Consider the following 22,627-nt stretch of genomic DNA (forward strand, 5'->3'; position numbering starts at 1 on the left):
TTCAACATTTTGTTAAATAATATGCATGTCTTGTATATTGCTGCTGAATTTTGTAACGTGTGTAGGGGTGCTGTGTTAATTTAGTTTGACAGTTTGTTTATTAACGTTAAGTTAACCATAAGTAACGTCCATTATTTTTGCCTCTGCCATTGTGATAACCCAAAACACACCCGCCAGCTAATTTCAGAGTACATAGCGTTTGACCGTGTTGTTTTGCTTTAGTTTAATTGTTAGTTTGTCTGTTATAGTTTATTTACATACACTTGCCTATTGTTTTGCTTTTACTTATTCAGATCATTTCATATGTTGATGCACGTGCATCATGACATGAATATGTATTTATTTATTGATTGATTCATATTGTGTCTGGTGGCTCACTCCGTCTTAGAGAACACTTCAGCTATAAGAACACTTCGCTTGTTTCCCGAGGAGTGTTCTCTTAGCCGGAGGCGACTGTATTTAATTAAATCACGCTCAAGAAACAAAGGGTATAAATACACCCACAGGTCGTTCATGGATGTTAAACAGTACAGTGTAATGTATTGTAAACCCTGACCCTTAGCGTGTTAAGAGTCCAGGTGCTACTGAGTATAGAGCTGGTACTGGAACCATTGAGGTCATTAGTAAGGGTTGATCCCACAAACTCAGTGTTAGTGTCAGATATAAAACTGCCTATTTAATTATATGCATTGTTTCATTTCAGGGAAAAGAAGGCCTGGTGGGTCCAGTAGGAATTATAGGGCCCACTGGATATCCAGTAAGCATTTAACATTTTTTTTATTGTAATTTACAGTGCTAGTTTATTATTGCCTAAACATTATTTTAGTATGTGTGTGTGTGTAAGTTTGGGGATTATTTAAAAATATGGACATTTACAAGTTAATTTAACTCTTAGGAAAGTACAACACTAAATTAAATAGGATGAAAAGAACAATTCTTGTATTCCAATTTCTGAAAATTAGAAACTTTTTTTTTTTCACTTGGGAGCTGAAAATACACACAGAAAATCATAATCGTGTTTATTTCCTAAGATTGATTTATGTACACAAGCATTGTTTCAAGTCAATATGACACATGTAGCCACATTGTTAGCGCAATAGGACACTCTATCATAGTATAATGCGTAGTGTAATAGTCTTCTTTCTAGAAGGCCAGTGAAGCAGGTGGTTAGTACACTGGCTTCTCAAGGGTTCGAATCCAGCTAAAGTCATCTTGTAACTCTGTGCTCTTCTCGGTTTTGTTTTTCAGGGACATAAAGGGGACAAGGGGAACCGAGGTGAAATTGTAAGTAATGATTTATTATGCTTTTAAAATGCTCATTCCTAATGCCAATATTATATTGTAATGCATTAATACTGAATCTTCTTTTGTTAAAATATTTCAACTTTGTCTTTTTTTTGGTCTTCCTACAGGGCCTACAAGGACCAAGAGTAAGTAATCATTTATATTATCAGATTTATTTGTATTATTTTTAACTTGAAATGCCTTTATAAATATACGCTACTTATCCAATGTGTAATTGACACATTTTTGTAGATATAAAACTAATAGGTAACAAATCTTTAAGGACTATAGCTTTGGCAGAAATGGTTGTTACTAACAAACTTGTTTACAAAAAGTGGTGAAACCTTTAAGTACACAAGACCTTTTTCCAGGTTTAAAAGAATGAGGGTTACTCTTGTGTGTCAGTATTTTAATCCTATTTATCTGCAGACGGGTGTTCACTTTTTTCCTTCCTTTTCCTCTTTCAGGGACCACCAGGACCACGTGGACCCCCTGGACCACCAGTATGTATCTGTGACTTCAGAGCATGTGAGAAGTCTGCCATCACACAAGGGAGATGTTCCAATAGAGCACTGTTCTGTTGTTAACTTGTTGTAGATCAGCTGAAACCGTGGCTTTAAACCTCTTGCTGTTATCTTGACATTCAGAATCAAAGAAAGGGAATTACCTTTCGTGTACGACTGCTGACACCGTATGTTACGCTTTAGAGTGGCTAAAACTGTCCTCGTAAGTTATTCTGTGAAAACAAAACCTTTCACCAGTCCAGTTAGAGAACACAGCAATTCAGGCGGTGTGAGGAACCCACGGGTATAGTTGTTGTTAATAATAATCCCAAGGATGGAAGCTATCAAATAGTAGCCATAATGGGTTTACAGGCTTTAGATACAGCACACCTTGTGGTCATTGGTGGTACTACTGTAATTGACTGCCCCCCCCCCACCCCCCGCCCGCCCGCCCGCTGCCAGGATGCTGTCTGATGTGACCGTTTTTTTCCCAAAGCAGCAAAATAGTCTTACTGGCTACGTTTTTAGAACTGGTCTTGAGCTTGCCAGCACTTTGATTTTGATGACTTATCCAGTTTATTTTCATGACCAACAGTGCTTGAGTTCTATGCGTTTGAGTTAGGGGGTTGTGTAAATGGCAGTATTCCAAATGTGTGATACCATTTTAAGGAAGAAATCCTTGTAATTTCCTGTTTGTTTATTGTAATTTGTTGTTTGTTTATTTTAGGGTCCTCCAGGAATGTCACTAACACTTGTAAGTACATTCCAAAACAAAATTACTGTTGACACTAAACAAAAACACATTTCAAAGCCTCAAATTTTAACTTAATGTCTCCACAAATAGTATTGCTGGAAGTAGCAAATTATATTTATAACTAAATATTATATTTTATTTTAGAAAAACGAAGCTCTTGGTGCTGCTCTGCAGGTTTTTATTGACTCAAACACAGCACTCAGGACAGAGGTAATATACTTTTTCAAAATATTCTTTATTATTAAGATCCTGTATATTAAATTCACATTTTGCATTTGAATTTACACTTCCACAGATAACATTAAAGCTAGAAAACTAAAAATGACTTTTTTTTTTACTGTATGTTTTTACTTTTTTTTTTTTTTTCAGGACTTGTTTTTAAATGATTTTGATGTGCTTTTTGTAAAATACCCCTTTCTTTTCCAGAACTATCCGAACTTGGACCTTCCAATGCTGGACCAGGGAACAGAGATATTTAAGACCCTGCACTACCTCAGTAACCTGATCCACAGCATCAAAAACCCTCTGGGAACCCATCACAACCCCGCACGCATCTGCAGAGACCTCAAGGATTGCGAACAGAGAATGAGCGATGGTGAGGACACAGAGTGTACTTTTGTACATGTAGAAAGATTGTCCTAAAAAAATGAGCTGTAATTATAATGTTCAACCACTAGATGGCACTGTGTAATAATCACAATCAAATTAGAATCACACATTTTTGGTTATTTTCATCAGTGATATTAGTGCTTGGATATTTTATTATTATTATTATTATTATTATTATTATTATTATTATTATTATTAATACTGAAGTTTTTATTATTTTCTCATACAATGCATTTTTAATTCTGAAATGTATTTAAGGGTTTTTCATTCTTACTAAATGTAGAGATTTTAAAATAGATATTCTTAAGGTAACCCTCCTTCTTTTATGACTTCATTTTTTAGGCACTTATTGGATTGACCCAAATCTTGGCTGCTCCTCGGACACCATTGAGGTGACATGTAACTTTACCAGTGGTGGACAGACATGTCTCAAACCTGTCTCTGTTTCCAAGGTAAACTGTTCAAGTAAAAAACGAAAAAACATTTAAAACAGAAAAAATCGCTTAGAAACACAATTAAAATATAATAATAAAACATATCCAAGTATATGTCATAAAAAAGCTGTGGTATAATAGCTGGCAGCTACTTAATATCCTATGATGTGGTCTTTCCTGCAGATAACTGAACTTGTTTTTAAAGCATCTAATAACATGTTGATAATCCTGCAATACATTTATACAGTAGCCGAGAATTTAATTAAACTTTGTTGTAACATTTATGTTATATGAATATGGTAAAGGTGCAGGTGCTAAGTCGTGCGTTGGGTTAATGCACTACACTGTGCCAAATTGTTTCAGATAATTAAAACCTTTTTTTTTTTTTTTTTTTTTTGATAGTTGGAGTTTGGTGTGGGCCGTGTCCAAATGAATTTTCTGCACCTGTTAAGCTCGGAAGCTGTGCAGCATATAATCATCCACTGTCTGAACGTTCCGGTCTGGAAATATGGGAAATCTGACAAACCTGCAAAAAATGCTGTCAAATTCAAGTCATGGAATGGGCAAACGATTGAGGCGGGAGGTCAGAATCTACCAGACATCATCAAGGACGATTGCCGGGTATGAAACTCCCTTAGATTAGACTTTCTGACAATCACCTTGTATCTCACAGAACTCGATATTATATTGTCTTGAAGATGACCACCAACCGCAAGGTCGCATCGGTCACCCTCACGGGTTTGATGCAAAAAAGAGAAATGACTTCTGTGAAATGACGGTTTTAATCCCTCGGTAGGTGGGACCGAGGCCGTCATCCCAGGAAGGGGCCTATCGGTATCTCTGGTATAGAGAGCTCAGAAAATACCTACCAATAGGCAGGCATATCCCATATGTAATGTTGTTGTTGTTGTTGGTGGTCATCTTCTCTTTCAGGGAACCAGGGTTACTGTAAGTAACCCAACATATCTATGCATTCCTGGCGAGCACCACACTAAGAGCTTTTTAAATCCTAATTTATTGCAGTAAATAGAAACAGATGTAGAGTAATCCCTGGTTTGGTTGCTGAATTTTGTTGGTCAGTGATAAAACAAAATAATCTCAAATCACTTCCTCTTAACTGTTTTTCATGCATGAAATATTGAAAATAGCTGAAAAAATATAGTTTTGGACACATTATATATAATATACAGTGCTCCCTCGCTATAAGGCTATTGGATATAACGCTCCTACAGCATGTGGAGCTGTGGCTTTCTCTGGAAGACGAGACCCTTCAGCCCCGCTCTGGCAGCCAACCCTGGGGCGAGTCCATTCCCTCTTCCCCTCTCCCGACCCGCTCGCTTTCTCACATTTGGTTTGCTTGTCTGTCGCTTCGAACTGAACTCCCGACCGTTGTTTGGCCAGGCTATTTATAGTTTAAAAACTGCTAATTAAAATGATCCAAGTGGGAATGTTAACTTTTTTTTGTATGAGGTTACCATGCATGAAAGTGTTAACATTGCTTTTAGTTTTACTACTAAATGGGATGTATACATGTGACACAGTACCACTCGGTGGATAAATGTTGTAACTGTGCAGTTATCTGATTTATTTAATTTTTCTAGATTAAAGATGGACGTTGGCATCAGACGCATTTTGTGTTTCACACCCAGGACCCAAAGCTGCTTCCTATTGTAGATGTATTTAACCTGCCACCAACGAAGCCCGGGATACATTACCACCTAGAAGTTGGACCTGTATGTTTCCTATAAACTTATGCTTGGCTAGCACACCACATCATATCTCTTTCAGCTTGGGTCTTTTTAACAGCACATTTTTCTCAAGACCAGTGTGGATTAATCCCTTCCAACCAGTTTTCAGAATTAGTCTGTTTTAAAGCACGTGTGAACTGCAAGAGCTGCAAAAGGGTTAGTCGAATAGGACGACCGAAACATGGGGAAGCTATCGAAGAACTAGAGGATATACAACGTCTTCTTGGACAAGTGAAACTACAGTGAAACGGTTCTGCGCTTTGAAAATGTTTTATTTTTGGGCAAAGTGTGGTGGATATCCAATCTCAACATCTGCCAAAGAATCATTCTGGGACAAAAATCTTAACTTATTCTTTTCACATATCTGAAAATTGATACCAAAAGTTTTTTTTGTTTTTGTTTGTTTTTTTAAAGTCTTTTGTAATTTTGTAAGTTAAATATCTTTATGTAAACAAATAATTTGACAGTGCAATAGAAGAGATTTTTAAAAAATCAGCTTTTTTGTGCAGAACTTTTAGGCAATTCAGGGGTTCCTTTTAAAAAATATTTATAAATATATATGCATATTTGGATGCATCCAAAAGTAGAATCCATGATTTTCTTTTACTAATGCCCAGTCATTGCACCCACAGATCATTCTAATAACAAGTAGGCTTTGGCCAAGTAGGTTTTGAATTTGCCTGGCTAATTATTTAAGCTAATTCCCAATTTTATCATTAGTATTCCTGAATTTAGAAATTCTTGATGTAAAGAATAATTATTGAAAAGAAATACATATTAGGAGTGACTCCTAAGGGGGTCTTTCTAATAGTCGGTCTACCTCCCATCTCTTAATATATGGTGCTCCACTTCTCATTAGCTTTTCGTTCAACATATTTAAAAAAAAAAAAAAACATTACCTGGTGCTGTTATAACCACAGATTTCTGTGTAGAGCTTTGTGTCTTAAGTCAGCAGTGCTGTCGCACTATTGAGCAATAACTGCCTTTTAACTTAAGTGCCTTTTAATTAAGGGAATATTTTTATAAACTTTAAAAAGAATAGAAAAAACAGGTCTTAATGTGACGTGTTCCATTCATGCCGCAAAACCTTGTACTTAAAATCTACATGGAATTTTAAAACATAACTTTTTTTAAAAATATATATTTTCAGCTCTTTTGTACATAACCCCCAATTGCTGTAATTAATATCTAAAAAAAACTTTAGAGAAGATTTAGTTTTTTAATAGTAAGCTTTTGTTTGTTTGTTTTGAAAACAAACTGTGTATAATTGTGCAAGCTTTGTTGTATACAGTGGATCCCTTCCTGCTAATTTAATGTTATTTAAATGTTTTTGAAAATGTGGTTATGTTAACCTAATAAGGTTTTCTTTGTTTAGGTAAAAGTGAAAAAAAATGTGTTTGTTTTTTGCTTCAGCACCCACCAGGTTCTGAAGTTACTTATAGAATTTAACTTGCTATAATATGTAAATTTGGTGCTTAAAAGGAAAAAATGTCAGTGTTTTTCTATTAATCAGAACTGTACTGTACCAGGAATATTTTCTGTGCTTCTGTATTTTCATTGTGTTAACAAAAAGAACAGTATGAAGAATATGTGAAAAGTTCTGTTTTTATCCATTTCATCTGTTCAAGTAACATATACTTTAAATAATTATCAAAATACCTCACATTTAAACATACAAATCTGGTAGCATTCATTGTTTTTTTATTATTATTATTATTATTATTATTATTATTATTATTATTATTATTATTATTATTTTGTAGTTATAATTCTGTCGGCATTTAAGAAATAACAGCCAAAAACAGGTTTTTTTTAGTTTTTTTTAGCAAACATTGCCTTTTTAAATAAGTACAGCGATCTTCATTGCTCTGTCCTACTTCCTGTAGCTCTAATGTCTTCTGCTATACACAGTCTTCAGTAATTTCCATTGTCTTGCATTAACAATTTTCAGATGTTCAATAAATATTTGAAACGAACTGGGCTTTAGTGTTTAAAATTCATTCCATAAACTGTAGTCTTGCACTTATGCCGTTTTCCATTTTCCATTTTTTTCTCATTTGCTTGACATGTCTAGAATCCATACAGCTACTTTTCTTATGAATGCATTTTTTTAAGTCAATCTGGCTTTATACCTTGCTAAAGCCCAGGGTGAGAGGTATTTACTGTAGTAAGAGCATTTGAAAGCGCTGAATATTTGTGGTACACAAGTCTCATTCCAGTGGAGAGAGTTACACGCTGTGTATTGATGTTTCATGTGTTTGTTGTTTTAAAGTTTAGTTTTATAATTTTGCTGAAATATTTACCCATTATCAAAACACACAAAACAGTGCAAGGCATTTCCAAAGACACACTAATGTTTTACACTTACAGTCTTACACACATAAAAGTTGCAGTAATTAATTTAACGAGATTGTACATGACTGCTTCTCAGTGAGAAAGAGACATAAATGAACTGGCTTGCTGAGGGAGGAAAGGACCAGTTTGCTTGCCCTGAGAGTGCAGGGTTTGGGCAATGGAAACGCAGCTCTTGTACTTTCAAGAGTCCATTTGGCCCACAGTGCATTGCAGTGGGGCTATATGTATGTTAATAACCCACTCAGCTGAACTGTCAACATTATGTGGATGACAATATTTTATGCCAACAGAAATTCAAGCTTTTAGCTTATAATTGCTGCTTCTACACTTCGAGCCTCACATACAGCCACTGGCAGTGAATTTGAATAAGCAGCCATACATGTTCATTCCAGCTGGTCAGCTCCATCAGTGTATTTGCGCTTACCCCAGGAAAGTAGCAAGCCTTCCAAACACTTATCAAAAAAGCCCCTTAAGCTCAACTTTAGAAACTGTTCTACAAGGAATTTTATACTTGTAATTTAGTTTCTGATAACTAAGCAGAAACAAATCAGTGAATTGGGAGTTCTTTCACCTGCATTATGCTGTGGGTTATTTGTTTTTTGGGGTTTTTTTGTTAATGAAAGTACAACAATACATTCTAGATGTGGTTGTTAATCTCATGTACCAATACTGCCCCCTAGTGGCAGACTACATCAGCATTCCTGCTCTTCTTATCTGGGACACATTGCATGCCGCCCCCCATCCACTGGTAAGTTCACTCCTGTGATGAAGGAAGCTGCGTCAGAAGACAGGAATGCAATTGCTTGAGCAACTTCATCCACTTCTCCGGGTCTTCCAAGAGCATGAGTCTCTTTGCATTTCTCTAGAAACTGGAATTCAAACAAATCATCAAATACATTTTTTAGACACAGAACATTTAGTCCACTTATTTCTACACCTGTATTGCAGTCTGCTCTATCAAAGGTATTTTCATCTGTTAATATTGTAACACAGAGACTTGTGCCCTGTTCCCCGTGATGATGCAATTATAAGGCATGACCTATGTAATTTAGTAAGGTTATAGGTGATACCACACTGTAATTCTGTTTCCTTTTACTCTTTTCATGTTGCAAGTCCCTTAAACTAGGATATTTTATGAAGAAACCATTTCAACAGAAAGTAAGCATGCAAGTCAGATATATTGATATTTAACTGGAGAATCATAACTAAGAAAGAGGGTTGGTTCTTTGACTGTGGATTACAAGAGGTTGGTGTTTTTTTTAATTATGCTATTATGGGTGAAATTTCACTGGGCTGTTTATTCCACAGCGGAAAATTGCCTGCATCATATATTTAATATGGAGTGGGCAATTTCCCTGTAGTTTGCCCACAGTGGAATATAGGCCAGTCCTACAAGCTGTTCAAATGCAGTGTGTAAAGGGCCTGTTTTGTCAGGGCATAAATGCACAGAATTTATGTTGATGTTCATTCTCTATGACAAATGGCCAAAGGAGAAATACAAACACAAAAAATTTGGCTGTACCTTGGCATATTGTTCTTCATCAAGACCTGCCCGTTTGTGCACTTCCGTGATGATTACACCAGGACTGGAGGGGAATAAAACTGGCATTTTGAAATGATCTTAAATTACCTGTACACTCATAAAATGGGAAGGGGATGCGAACCACTGCTCCAAGATTTCTAAAACAGAACTGGATTTTTTCAAGATATTTGGCTAACATAACTGACAAATCACAGAATGAAGTTTGACATTTTCCAAAACTTCACACTATAGTTATTACTTTAATTCTCACGACACAATAATACAGGGCTTCTCAAACTCGGTCTGTGTCTGCTGGTTTTCATTCCAACCCAACTCTCAATTACTTAAAGATACCCATAATTGAACTGATAATTTGCATAATTAGACCTTCTTACTTGTTTTCAGCTCTTAAGGAGTTGCAGATTTCAAGTTAGCTGTAACATTTTATAAGTAACTTGAACTGCAACTGTTTAGGAGCTGAAAACAAGTAAAAAGGTCTAATTAAGCAAATTATCAGTTCAATGAAGGGTCTAGTTAAGTAATTGAGAGCTCAGTTGGAATGAAAACCAGCAGACACGGGGTCCCCAGGACCGAGTTTGAGAAGGCCTGCAATAATACATATTTAACTTACCAAACAGAATTCACACGCACCTGTTTAGAAGCCAGTTCTGAAAGAAGACATTAAATATTAACTGTAGATAAATGGATTGAGGTTAACTTTTTTCAACCATATAGCATTTATGAAATATGTCTAATGAAACAGATCTAGAACATACGTTATCTAGATACCCCTCCTGGTTTACAAAGCAGAAGCGCAAACACACAAACTCCATGTTAAACTGAATCTTTAACTAACATATCTTCATGAATGTCTTATAGCTGAGGCTGCAGCTCATGCAGAGTTGTCAGGGTCTCTCTTTCCATGTATTTAGCTAAGAGCAGCTAAACTTAAAAAAATGGTTATAAGATTAAATTCCATTAAGAGCAAGTTGTAAGTACGATAAATGTATAAGAACGATTTCAAAATAAGAGCAATTACAAAAAACGTGAATACGGTTACCTGAATACAGTGAAGGGCAGTCATTTTTTACATCATACAAAATGGCAAATATTTTCACAATGCTTAATAGGTTCTAAATCGCTGAAATATTAAATATTTTCTAAAACGGTATGGCCAGTGTTTCTCGTGTTTTTTTTTTTGTTTGTTTGTTTTAAATAAATATTGGTTTGTTTTCTTAAGTTGAAACATTTGCAACAGTATATGTCAAGCTACTGGAAGCAATGAACAATCACGTTGGTTTGTATGACGCAATATACACTGCTTGTTATTTTCAGTTCCATCGCCTGTTGATGTTGTCAATGTCAGAATCACATGTGCAAATCTAAACAATTCAACTTGGACAGTTAAAAGAACGTGTGCAAATGCTGCGTGGACTTTACCAAGTAACCACAGGATAGACTTACCGTCCAACGCAACAACCAATAATCATCTCGGCTGATAAACTGACATTTTGTGCAGCCTGTCAAATGCTGCGTGGGCGGTCTTAACGGGATACAGTTCATTTACAAAACACCAACATCACCACATGTATTCTTTAGGATGGTCAGTTTTGTACAAATGCACACACACACAAAAAATAATAAATAAAAAAATAAAACACCAAGTGCAACGCCTAATTGATAGCTCTCATCAGCCGACAATTCATGCCTTTTTTAACATAATGACACAAACTGTTTCGTTTCAGTTAATGATACAAAACATCTGTCCTGTAGTAAACTGTATGCATCTGTTTAAATGTACAGAACGACTAAATGTTCAGTATTAAAACACTGCTCTTTAATTCACCTTTAATTTTATTTTTTTCTCGCACTGGTAATGTGAAACCCGTTTAATATCACGAATTACGCAAGCACAGCAATCTTATATAAAGCAGGTTCATCTATATTAATTATTGCAAAAATTAAATATATCAAGAACTGATCAGCAGTTCACCAATAACCAGAGATATGAAGTATCAAAACACAAAAGACATGTTGATACAACAAACATGCCTTTTTTTTATGTGTCTAAGGATAGAAATTACTATAATTTACTAAGAATGGTATGTCTCTTGAAAGATACTCTTTTTCCACCCATTGGGATACTGGTAGTATTCAATTATCTTCTTGTACAGAAATGACAATGTAAGAATTCAACGTTTACTCAGCATTAAAAAAAAGTTTATTTAAAACAAAACCTGGAAATTTCATTTTTATCAGATACAAGTAAACAACATTTGTATTGAGGTTATCAAAAGCTGCAATAAAAAATACATTACACAGTTAAGCAAGTGAGATGCTTCATACTGTACAGACAGTCAGCTTCGCCTAGTCTGAATGAAATGACCCAAAGCTCTCTTGGTTCAACTTGGGTTTAACAAGCAATACATGTTTTTTGATATTGTACAGGGAGTGACGATGGTATTAGCTGGGACATGCACTTAAAGACCCTATAACTTAATGCTGTCTTCTATTTTGAACATCCATTGCTTGAATAGCTCATTTCTATTTGATACTTTAGGATGCAGAGGCATTTTAATCCTCCAGTTAACTAATTTTCTACCACGTGGCCATGTAACAGGCTGGAGCTGGGGACAGAATTAAATACATTTAAACCAACATGTTCCTTGTTGTACTGGTTCACATTGAACACTGTGAGATACTGTACATATAAAATACATTCTCTCTTCCGGAAAGGATCCTTTGTAAAGAGTGGTACAACCTTAATAAACAGCATTCCCTGGTGTTTTTCTCCCCATTTATCGTAGATGTTTCCTTGACAGTAAAAGCATTGCACAGCAGTTTCTAAAGCAGCCACTGGAAGACGCTAGGCTGCGAATGGGTTAGCATGCATAGTAACATCCTTAATGCGAACTTCATTCAATGGGCGGAATGTCTTTTCGTTGACCGGAAGCTTCTCCAACTCATCTAACGTTTCCAATCCATCTATCACCCTACAAGAAAAGCAGGGCATCATTTTACAGAACACCTACCGATTTACACAGGTATGACTGCAAAACAATGATTACAGCTGCAATACACATTTGCAGATATTGAATGATTTCAGTGATCTTCTTTGCCCCTAGAGCTCAAATAGATCAATTTTTGCAAAAGGAATGTTATGGTTAGGCTTGCTACTTTTCGGTTTTAAATCGCTAAAGCTCGTTAAATGTCCAATTCCCCAAAAATATGAGTTTGACTGAAATACATTTATATAGGATAAATGTCAGTAAAACCACTCGCTATTTTTTTTTCTTACCAAAAATAATAATTTAAGAAATCATCTCTAGTCTGTGTAGTTTTTATACTTGCTGTCTGTCCTGTCTCCGTTCTGCTCTGAATGGCTAGGGGTCGCTGTCAGTCAACTCAGTGGTTCCTTAATAGGCTAGTGTAGTTTCACCATCAGTAATTTCATTCTGTCCTGACAGACCTCGTTGGCTGAAGCAGCGCTAGAATGCTCTCATTCGTTTAAATGACTGTCAATCATCAAGATCGACTGTGCACTTTCATTTGCCAACTACAGCGCATGTCATTCAAATCGCCTACTTTGAAATTGCTATTATAGGAATATACATTGACAGCTACTAGTTTGATTTGAAAATGGGGCGCAAGAGGAAAACACTTACTGAGTATTGTGCACAATACCAGAGAATTTTGATGACGAATGCTTCAGATTCCTGATCATATTTCTTGGCAAGTTTTAGACGTTTAGTTTTATGAATTTGGTTTAAAAGTGGTTTGCAGCGAGGTCTCTGTGCACACAGCTCTTCTGTATTCAGGTGGCTATGTACAATTTTGTTTGTGCACTATTATACCTGATGCTTCTAAATCTTTCTTTAAGTCCTTGGCTGTTAATCCTGGATTTTGTTTAGCTGCTTGGACGATTCTTCTACCTGCTCAACTCATCATTTTCTTTGGACGTCCAATTCTTTTAAGTATTTCAGTTGAATTTGTTCTTTGGTACTTCTTGATTATTGCTCCGATTATGGATTTTGGTTTTCCATATTTCTTTGATACTGCTCTGTAGGCATTTCCTTTGTTGTAGTTTGCTACGAGTGCTTTTCTCTAACGTGAATCCAACTCCTTTGTCTTGACCACCATCTGCTGTGTTGCAAAAATGTTCTTCTGGCTGTTGACTTTATAATTCAGCTAAATTACTGTGTAATGGTTTCTAATCAATGAATATATTTTTTAATTAGTTATATTACATTTTACACACTTTTAATGTAAAGGTGCCAATACTTTTGTCATGAACAAAAATTTTAAACTGCTAATGTGCTTTTTTTATAAAGATTGTTTGTTAAACTACCAGAAATTGTATATTTTAGTCTTTGTCAAATTAGTGGCTAAAGTTCACTAAATGCTTATATGTAACATGTTTTATTGAATTCTTATATTAAGTTTGCCAATAATTTTGTCTGCGACTGTATATGAAGTCAGTAGAACCTTAAGTGGTCTCTGAGGTGACAGCAGATTTATTAATTAACTTCCAGAATTGTTCGTTTTTCTTGTACGAAACCCATGATCAAATTTGATGCACAGAATCCTAGAATACAGTTTTGTACTACCAATTTGAAGTCATTATCTCAAAGCGTTGGGTCTTTATCATCCAGAAACCAAAATATTGAAGTTAAAAGGCCTCACTACTACTTACTACACTGAAAATATGAAGGCAGCACCTCACAGGAATGTTTAAGAATTTCTTCTGAGACTTACTTTCCAAATATTGTGTATTTCATATCAAGATGAGGCTGTTTGCCATATGTGATGAAAAACTGTGAAGCGTTGGTATTTGGGCCGTTGTTTGCCATGGACACCACTCCTCTGACATTATGCTGAAATAAATTATAGCATGCGCATCTGTTAGTTAGGCCTATCACAACCAGTAATCACAATAGACAAAGGTTCACATGTCTTTGTTAATGTCTTTCAAGTTGCATTTTTATTGCAATATATTAATATCTCAAACACAAGTCATGTAGGGTAAATTACCAAAATTCTAGGTATGTCTGATAAAGATAAATCTCACATTACACCCACTTTAGTAATCTTTGGGGTTATCACAAATATTAGTCACAGTTGTTCACACTACACACATCCGTTCTAGACTTAGGTGTATTAAATTAAAAAAAATAAGTGAGAAGTAACTATATGTATACAATATATGCCTAGCACACAAGTGTAAAATAATGACCCATGTTTAACAAGGTCAGGAAAACCAAACATACAACACTTGTGTCTCTAAAAATATGTAAACCACAAAGAGGATCCTATTTTAATAACTGAAGCTTGTTTTTACATTAGTATGTAAAAAAAATAACTTATGATTCTGAGGTAAAAGATTATGAAATACAGGTTAACTAGAAATACTTACCTTAAGATGTTCACTATATTCATCTTCAAATTTCCGTCCCCAAATGCTGGTTCCACCTTTCCCTGTACCTTTGCAAGAAAGTTAGGGGCTTGGAAAATACATTTACAAACTTAAACCCATCTGACTATGGCTGTAAATACTGCGTGTCAGTGACATTTGTCCCCCACTACAGCAGTAAATACTAAATTAGATGTCACGAAAAAGCTAAATCTCCATGAGCTAAGATGCTAGTTGGACATACAGCGAGACAAACAAATGCCTTTAAATACAGTATATCCATATTGTGATACTCTCAATAACTTGTGGTAAAGATCACGAGTTTCCTCACAATTATACCATATAGGTAACTTGATGAAACACATAGGCCAGGTAGAAACACCGTTGTGTTTATATACGTTATGGCGGTAAGTATGAAAAATAAGGTGGTGTACAGCTCATTTATTTATGCATGTATTTATTTATGTCGCATACGGTACTTTGGACTTCGTGTACGTGTGTCCCTTGTTGCAGGAGACCGAGATGGGACAGTTACCTGTGGGGTCGCCTGTCTGTACCATAAACCCTTTGATGTTCCGGTGGAAAATGCAGCCATTGTAGAATCCACTGGCACAGAGTGCTAGAAAATTCTGGAAATTAAAACAACACAACTAATTAGTAAACCAGTATACCGGAACACCATTTTCACAAGATCTGAATTGCTGTGTTTACTCACCTCACATGCTTTTGGCGTTCGTTCACAGAAAAGTTCGATTTTAATATCTCCCAAATCTGAGTGCAACGTCACTGCCTAATTGAGAGAAACGTATAAGCGAAAATGTGTTTCATGCATTGGGGTTTGTCATAAAAACGGATTCATTGCATAGTAGTTGTTTTCTCAATACGTTACTGTACAATAATCATTTCATTTTAAAAGTTGTTTAATAAAAGTCATACATATGTCAATCTATACAGTATGATGTACATTACAATTTATATACTTACAAATTTGAAATACCAGTATAGCATCTACTGTGGTACAACCGACACCAGTTTCTAAACTCTAGTATAAATACGCGGGTCCACACTTCTCAACAATACTAAGAAACTTACATTATCACTCTACTCTACATTATCATGTTGGAAAGGATATTAAACACGTAGCGTTTAGAAATAATGCAATTTACCATTCTCGAAATAAAATACCCAAATATCCACACCAGGTGCCGTGGGTGTTACACCTAAACAATTCCTACCCAACACCACAGACAAAACAGGCAAGTGTTCCGTTGTAGAAAATGTAAATAGACCTACATGCATACAGCAGTTTTGTTTGAATCATTGTCTCATTTACTAACATAACCATACAATTTAGTGAATTAGGTGCAATACAATGCTGTAATGCTGGGTTAAATGTAACACACTCTGCCTTTTATGGGATTTTAAAGCACAGTTCCATGCAACAGGTCGCGCTGTGCTGCTTAACCATCCACAACATAGTAATCAAAGGAGCAAAATCCTCATTTACTATCACTGGAGACTTTGGTTGTGTGAAGGGTAACAAACTGAACTTCAGAGAAACAAAACATAACCTTTGAATATTTTACATATAGATAGATCATAGATAAGGACATCAGGTAGATATCATATCAATACAAATCATTGAAAATCTCTCACCCGCTAGCCCGTATATATGACATGCAATTTGCAAAAATGACACTGTATTTAAATTGTGTATTGTTAACCAAGACGTAGGCTGAGCACATGGTATAAGTTTGAATGAAAGCATGCAAGAGAAGTGGATTAGTGTTGCCCAATCATTGTTCCGCTGATTCTGTCACACAGGCGTGCTGACGCTGAGACGCTGCCCTTCCTTCCAACTCAGCGTCCGCACCGGCCGTGACGTACACCGATTCTAAAATGGCGGTAGTAACGATCGCTTTGAATTTTAGCTCAGCGGATAAAGTTTAAAATAACCCTCTAACGGTGGAGTATTAATTACACTGGGATATGCACACGGAGTAGACTTAGGACGTTTCAATCATGGACTCTGTTGTAGGGGAAGACCCGACCCTACCTCTCGATTTCAGTGGCAGGTATGCACTTTTAGCGATGTATGTCAGTTAAATTTACATCATTTTAAAATTTCAAACATTAAAATTACAAGACGTCAGATGTTAAGGTTGTCACCGGGCGTTCAGATGTTCTTTGATTTTTTTTCTTTGTGTTCTTCTAAGTTTTAGTTTTAAAGCATTTTCAGTACTTGGTGTCTTTTGTTATATGTTTGTCCTGTAGTAGGCTTATTATTATTATTATTATTATTATTATTATTATTATTATTATCATCATGTACGACATACGCCACGTTTTTGTAGTTGTGTAAAAATCGTGGTGATGCAATTTACTGGTATGGTCAAGCAAAGCAAAAGACAAAATAACTTCAAGACTTGAGAGTTGTTAACAAACATAAATACAAATGCATGTACCGCGTTATTTTGTTCGAATAGTTGGCATGTTTCCAATAGGTATGTATAAGTGGGCAGGGAAATGAACGGTATCGTGGCTGTGCTGATGATGGCACGGAGAAGAAAATAGTCGAGAGCGCTCTGTGTTGTTTATAAATATGTCACAGTTTAAGAACTATAAATTAATCGATAAGTTTGCTGGCGACGAGACGAAAGAAGTTAAATGATAAAGCACTGCCAGTCGGACTGTTCTTTTTATTTGCCAGTGTTGTTGTTATTAGCCTTTGTGGCGTATGGTTTGACAATACGATTTGCGCAACTTCAGAGGCCAGTACAGTTACCCAGTTCCTTCCGCAGCAAACATACATTGTGTCTTGTCAACGCACCATGTTACAAAATACCTTCTGTCATCTGTGTCAATTTAGATGAAAGCGGAAACTACCAACCTAAAGAAAGGAAAGTACCTCATGAATGTTAAAAAACATCGATAGTCCTCTAGTTAATTGCAATAAGAGAATTACCTGTACAGTATTGCGTCAAAGCCAGTAATAACAGAAAACATTATATCAACGTTTTGACTGGTCTTTCACAATGGCTTTAATGTTTCTCAAAAGCAGCTGTCATGTGTTGTAATTTGTAAAGTCATTTTACCAAATAATATAGGTTTCATTTCATGTTCAAAGATGAAAGCCCTGTCGTTTTGACCAGGTCACCAAGGTGTAAACTGATAATGATGATGCTGTAACTGATAGCCTAGGTGTCTTATTACTTGTTGCTGTGTAACTTGATGCTTTAATTCTAGAGGTGCAGTGTGGTTATAAGGAAGGTGTTTGGAATTGTCATTTAATGGCTGCACATGGCACCAAACCAATTGTTAAATTATTTAAAGCTGTAGTATCTGGTAATGCTGCTCAATTTTAAACTATCCTTGTTGGTCTGTGGTACTAGTATTCTGTAGTTTAGCTTTGATTAGCCACTACAGCATGTGATGAGGTGATTTGATCTCTTCATTAAGAAAGCAAAACCGAAATAACAAAAGGGGAATAACGTTTTGGAGGAAATCCCTCTAGTAGGAAAAAAAGTATTAATAGCACAGTATGGTTTAGCCATATTGGAAAGCAGGGGTAATTTAAGCATGGCACGTAACAGAAGTACAGTAATTACCATTATATTGGTGGTCTTAAGTCTCCACTTCCATGGTGCCACACATTATGTTTCAGGTTGGGTCTGAAACCTGTGATTGCAAGGGCTTACAAATGAGATTCCAGATAAAGCCTTCAGCAGTGGGGAATGGCTTGGTACAGTGTTTTAGGGGTGGAAAGGATTTCACCCAGGAGAATTAAGGATTTAATTCTCCTGGGTGAAATGTGTTTATTGTTTTATGTATTCTGTGCATATTGCTATGGCAAAATTAAAGTTATTGATGATGTATTGTGTGGATTAATTGGTTTGACAAGTTTCATTGTCTTGGATGCCCAAACTTTGCAGCCACATTAATAATGGAGTACTTAATGGATTTTCCTGAAGAGGTCAAATGCATGTTCAAGGATTACAAATGGGATTTCAGTTATATTAAGGGTGTACTGTACATGCACCAGCTTTTGTTTCAGTTCCAGGCACTCCTGTAAGTGGTAAGTGGTCTTTGGGTTTGTAACTTTAACAAGATTACAAAAAAAGTAAATAAAAGATTACAGCATTTCCTGGGTGGTCATCATTTTTCCCCCCAATCCGCAACTTCAAAGATTCATGCTGTTCAAATAAAACCTATGGCCCCAGAGAGCTAGGAGTTTAATTAAGGGCTTTTTCATGGAATATTTGCTTTAGAAAGTAGTTGGCCAGCATTAAATTACTTGCTCTAATCTTTGGGAATGCAAAGAAACTTGACAGTCAAGTCTTTTTCTGGTAAAGCAGAGGCTAAACTGTGTAAGATGTTAATTGCTGTAGTAGTTAAGTGAAAAAAACATGTGTTTTGTAGTACTTTAAAATGATACCTTGTGCTTGGAGGTGTATTGGAGAAACTTCATGAGTGGATCTGCGTCTTTCTTTGTATTAACAAAAATCATTAGATGAAATTGACTGTATCTTGCAGGGCTTAACATTTCCATTAGCCCTGCACCCAGTCCTGGTTTCAGAACTACATCCAATTAAGCATATTCGTTAAATGATCAGGAACCAGGAGTTTGACGTTAAATTAGCTATTCCCCCTCTTACATACATGAACAACTTCTATTTGTAAACGTGCAGCCTGGTTGGGATTTCCATGCTGTCATAAGATCGAGCAGTTCAGAGCAGATTTACTAGGGGCCTGAGAGTCCTGGTACCTGGTAATTTCTATAGTAATACCTTCAAAAGAAGTTCTGAAGAACAAGGGAAGTTCTAAAATAAAAAATAAATAAATAAAAATCACCTTTTTTCATGTGTTGTATGCTTTTTATTTATTTATTTATTACTAATAATACTGTACAGTTGTTTCTTTCTGGTATCCAGGATTGTGCATTCTGGAAATTGTTCCATTACTAACCAGCTTCATTCGCATTATAATTAGGGCTTCTGTTTTTCGTTTTTTTACGGGGCTTTCGCTTTTTATATACTGTATGAAAATATTGTTTTTGGTTACTTTAGTTTTTTCCTGTCACAATATGTATAGTAACTCGACAGTACTTGCACACTTTTTCAATTGTACCTTATTTCCTTTGCTGCCTTCCACAACAAAATCCTTATGGTCACGAACATGTAAATACTCCCTATCGAACTGGAATATAGCTTTAAATCTCGAGGGCAAGAACAATCCTCTGTTTCTTGTAATCTTGTTTTAAATCTCGCAGAGCGTGTTACAATCCTCCAATAGAAAGGTAGGAATGTGCTGCCACTCGGTAGTTTGGGTGGGTTTAAGTATTCATAACGAATCCATGCGAGATACAAGTTAGGAAGGAAGGACGTTGCCCAACTGCACTGCACAAAATTCATTTGCAAGTATTTTTATTTATCTTTTTCACCGGGAAAAGGGGTCAAATCAACGTTAATTGAGTAACCATTTCCAGTGTTTGTTTATTGGATATAACCGATTTAATTTTTTTTTTATAGATTTAAAACTGAAAATCAGAAGCCCTAATTATAATGTAGGAGGTGCTGAAACATGAAAAACCAGGACAACTCATTACACATCAATGAACAGCAATTCTTACTAACCACCTGCCACAGCTATCAGTGCAATATCAGTTACAGTACGTGAGAGATAGTAAGGTTTGAATACTAGTAGTATTGCAGTTTTTTAAGCTTCCCCAAAGTACACGCTCCAATACAATACAGTATATGCATAGTGATTCCTACGTGCTGTGTAAAAAGCAAAGTGAAAGCTGGTGAAATGGAAGCACATCAATAATTGTTATGTTTTATGTGCTCACCTCTGCATGTATAGTAGGGTCTATACCCGGTGCTGTTTAGGTTGCAGTGTTCTCATGCTGAATATTTGATGTATTGCTGCTGTGGATGAGGTGCATGCTGACTGTACCAGGATGACCTAGAAAAGGTTTTGCACAGACACGATGACCTGACTGAATGGTTTTGAAGTTATGGATGATACAATAGCCAGCCAGCATTTGCAAAGACATTTAGAGACTTGCCTTATATAAGAACTATTATCAGTATTGGCACTTTTTACAGTACAGTTGGTGCATCTGAAAGTCATGTTGTGTTGCACAGGGAAGCTGTTTTACTTTAACTTTACTGGTTCTTGTTTTTTGGCAGGGGTCTGGTTTCCTCTGTAAAGCCTAAATCATTTTGACTCCCTGATAGCTATTCCAATGACATTATCTTTATCTGAGGCACAGAAAATGGACTCCAAAGCATTTTTTCCCACAAATACTCAATCGCACTCCAAGAAAAGTAATTAATTTGTAACAATGGGTCAGATTTACTTTTGTCTTTAATTAACTCCTACTTTTTAAGCAAAAAACACATTCATTTTACAGAAATACACTAGGACCAAACAACTTTAACTTAAAAAAACTCAAGTTGTTTGCTTCTCACTGTTACATGGAATTTTTTTTTAGAAAAAAAGAAAAGAAAGACAACCGATACTATAGCTGACGAATTTGAAACAATGTTTATTTATTTTTAAAAAATCTATAGATGTATGTTTTTCAAATTCTGTAGTTTTTATTTCATCATCATAAAAAGACCATTTTGCAGCAGTAAACTTTTCTGTACTACAGCAACAGAACAGTGCAATATCTAACATTCTTCTCCAAATAGGTCAAGCCTGCAATCATAGGAAGTTATCAATCAATTGATTACAGAAGCTGCCAGCACACGACATGTTTTGATTGGATGAAACATATCTCAGTACAGCAGTGATGCTCTTTCCAAATATTGAGTTTTTGAACTACATCATAGCATGATGTATGGTCAGCTATCTACAGTAATAATGTTGCTAGCTGAAGATTATTATTGTTTAAATTCCTGTTTAAAAGCCTAGTTTTATAATAATAATGTCAGATTTTATTTTATAATTGTTTTAGTTGAGCTCTTCTTTATTACCGTAGATCAAACATTTCAAACAGAAATAACCCAGGTTAACATGCTATTAAGTGTTTTTTTTATTACAATCAGATTCCTATTTTGGTGGTGTGGTGTTTTTTTTAGTACTGTAAATCATTCTTTTTGAAAAGAAGTCTTTCTTTTGAAATTGTAAATTTATTTGAATAAACTGCAGTATAATGGCTGTAGGTAATCCAAGACCCCCCTACAGCACTGCTTAGTTAAGTAGAATTTGTGGATTTTGTTACTATTTTAGATAATGTCTTTTTTATTTATTGCATGCCAGATATTTATCATTTTAAATGCTGCTATTGTTGAGGTGTCATTTCGGATCAGGTTTCCAGATGGATCCATATTTTCCAACACCTCAAATTGCCGCCTTATGCGATCAAGATATAATCGTTGCAATGCAGTGGTTTTGAAAATTGTACAAGTCTGTTTGCTCTCCTTTCAGTTCCAACATGTCCAGGGTCCCCGACATGGCAGGTGTTGGAGACAGCAGTTACTCCCAGGATTATGTGCCAGGTATGGTCCTAAAAATACACTTAAGTTTTTGACTATATATAATTACAACATTTTGTTTTGTTGTTGCTGTATACATTGTGTAGGGTTCCTTTCATACAGTTTAAGATTGAGAATAGAATAAATGTACTTTAGGTTCAGTATTTTAATTTAAATAAAAAAAAACATTGAATCACATAATTGTGTACAGTTTTTTTTGCCATCGATTTTTAAATGTATTTTTTTTTCTAATACTTAATAGCTTGTTTTCTATTGACACTAATGTTGCAACTTTAACTTGTATAAATTATTTTGTCGGTTGGCTCACTTCCAAGGAAGGACTGTGTCAGGCAAGAAGCAGCTGTAGTAAGATGGGATTTAAATAAACAAAGAAGTAATTGTTCAGAACTATCAGTGCAATTGTAATTGCGTCCAAAGCAAAGTTGTTTATGTGTTTTAGATGTGATGATAGTTACATGAGCAGCTAGACTTGAAAGTTATATGCTTTAGTTTTAAGAAACAGG

At 35.6% G+C, this 22,627-nt stretch overlaps 4 protein-coding genes across 5 annotated transcripts in view; 2 read left to right on the plus strand and 2 right to left on the minus strand.

Annotated features, from left to right (window-relative positions):
- Window positions 1-7,308, plus strand: part of LOC117422435 (collagen alpha-1(XXVII) chain B-like) — a 154,829-nt gene extending 147,521 nt beyond the window's left edge. For both annotated transcript variants that reach the window (XM_058987052.1, XM_058987053.1), the window contains exons 52-61: window positions 704-757; window positions 1,249-1,284; window positions 1,413-1,430; window positions 1,752-1,787; window positions 2,515-2,541; window positions 2,686-2,751; window positions 2,968-3,136; window positions 3,493-3,602; window positions 3,987-4,205; window positions 5,186-7,308. In XM_058987052.1, the coding sequence (XP_058843035.1) occupies window positions 704-757; window positions 1,249-1,284; window positions 1,413-1,430; window positions 1,752-1,787; window positions 2,515-2,541; window positions 2,686-2,751; window positions 2,968-3,136; window positions 3,493-3,602; window positions 3,987-4,205; window positions 5,186-5,332 (882 nt within the window). In that variant the 3' untranslated portion in view covers window positions 5,333-7,308. The remainder of the gene's footprint in view (window positions 1-703; window positions 758-1,248; window positions 1,285-1,412; window positions 1,431-1,751; window positions 1,788-2,514; window positions 2,542-2,685; window positions 2,752-2,967; window positions 3,137-3,492; window positions 3,603-3,986; window positions 4,206-5,185) is intronic.
- Window positions 7,309-7,668: 360 nt separating this feature from the next.
- On the minus strand, window positions 7,669-10,699 carry LOC117422500 (meso-2,3-butanediol dehydrogenase-like). Its single transcript, XM_034908983.2, has 5 exons — window positions 10,674-10,699; window positions 9,999-10,003; window positions 9,841-9,877; window positions 9,210-9,273; window positions 7,669-8,556 (listed from the first exon to the last, which is right to left on the minus strand). Exons 1-5 carry the CDS (start codon window positions 10,697-10,699, stop codon window positions 8,398-8,400), a joined length of 291 nt encoding a protein of 96 aa, XP_034764874.2. The 3' UTR covers window positions 7,669-8,397.
- Window positions 10,700-11,407: 708 nt separating this feature from the next.
- Window positions 11,408-15,891, minus strand: LOC117422160 (peptidyl-prolyl cis-trans isomerase-like 3). The gene is made up of 6 exons (XM_058987062.1): window positions 15,786-15,891; window positions 15,335-15,409; window positions 15,155-15,248; window positions 14,623-14,690; window positions 13,965-14,083; window positions 11,408-12,202 (listed from the first exon to the last, which is right to left on the minus strand). Exons 1-6 carry the CDS (start codon window positions 15,786-15,788, stop codon window positions 12,076-12,078), a joined length of 486 nt encoding a protein of 161 aa, XP_058843045.1. The 5' UTR covers window positions 15,789-15,891; the 3' UTR covers window positions 11,408-12,075.
- A 521-nt stretch (window positions 15,892-16,412) lies between these two features.
- The window catches only part of LOC117422421 (myomegalin-like), a 59,234-nt gene continuing 53,019 nt past the window's right edge, over window positions 16,413-22,627 (plus strand). The window contains exons 1-2 of the mRNA XM_058987057.1: window positions 16,413-16,694; window positions 22,057-22,127. Coding sequence (XP_058843040.1) covers window positions 16,642-16,694; window positions 22,057-22,127 — 124 coding nt within the window. The 5' untranslated portion in view covers window positions 16,413-16,641. The remainder of the gene's footprint in view (window positions 16,695-22,056; window positions 22,128-22,627) is intronic.

Source organism: Acipenser ruthenus, chromosome 15, assembly GCF_902713425.1.
Source record: "Acipenser ruthenus chromosome 15, fAciRut3.2 maternal haplotype, whole genome shotgun sequence".
NCBI classification, from domain to species: Eukaryota; Metazoa; Chordata; class Actinopteri; order Acipenseriformes; family Acipenseridae; genus Acipenser; species Acipenser ruthenus.

Excerpts from the sequence above, each read along its gene's own strand:
- LOC117422500 (XM_034908983.2), bottom strand. The coding sequence starts at position 10,699 with ATGATTATTGGTTGTTGCGTTGGACG. Across the intron at positions 9,274-9,840 it reads GTGCGTGTGAATTCTGTTTG|TCCTGGTGTAATCATCACGG; the intron begins GTAAGTTAAATA and ends ATTCCCCTCCAG. Across the intron at positions 8,557-9,209 it reads ATGAAGAACAATATGCCAAG|TTTCTAGAGAAATGCAAAGA; the intron begins GTACAGCCAAAT and ends TTTGAATTCCAG.
- LOC117422160 (XM_058987062.1), bottom strand. Across the intron at positions 14,691-15,154 it reads ACAGACAGGCGACCCCACAG|GTACAGGGAAAGGTGGAACC; the intron begins GTAACTGTCCCA and ends TTTCTTGCAAAG. Across the intron at positions 12,203-13,964 it reads AAATACACAATATTTGGAAA|GGTGATAGATGGATTGGAAA; the intron begins GTAAGTCTCAGA and ends CTTTTCTTGTAG.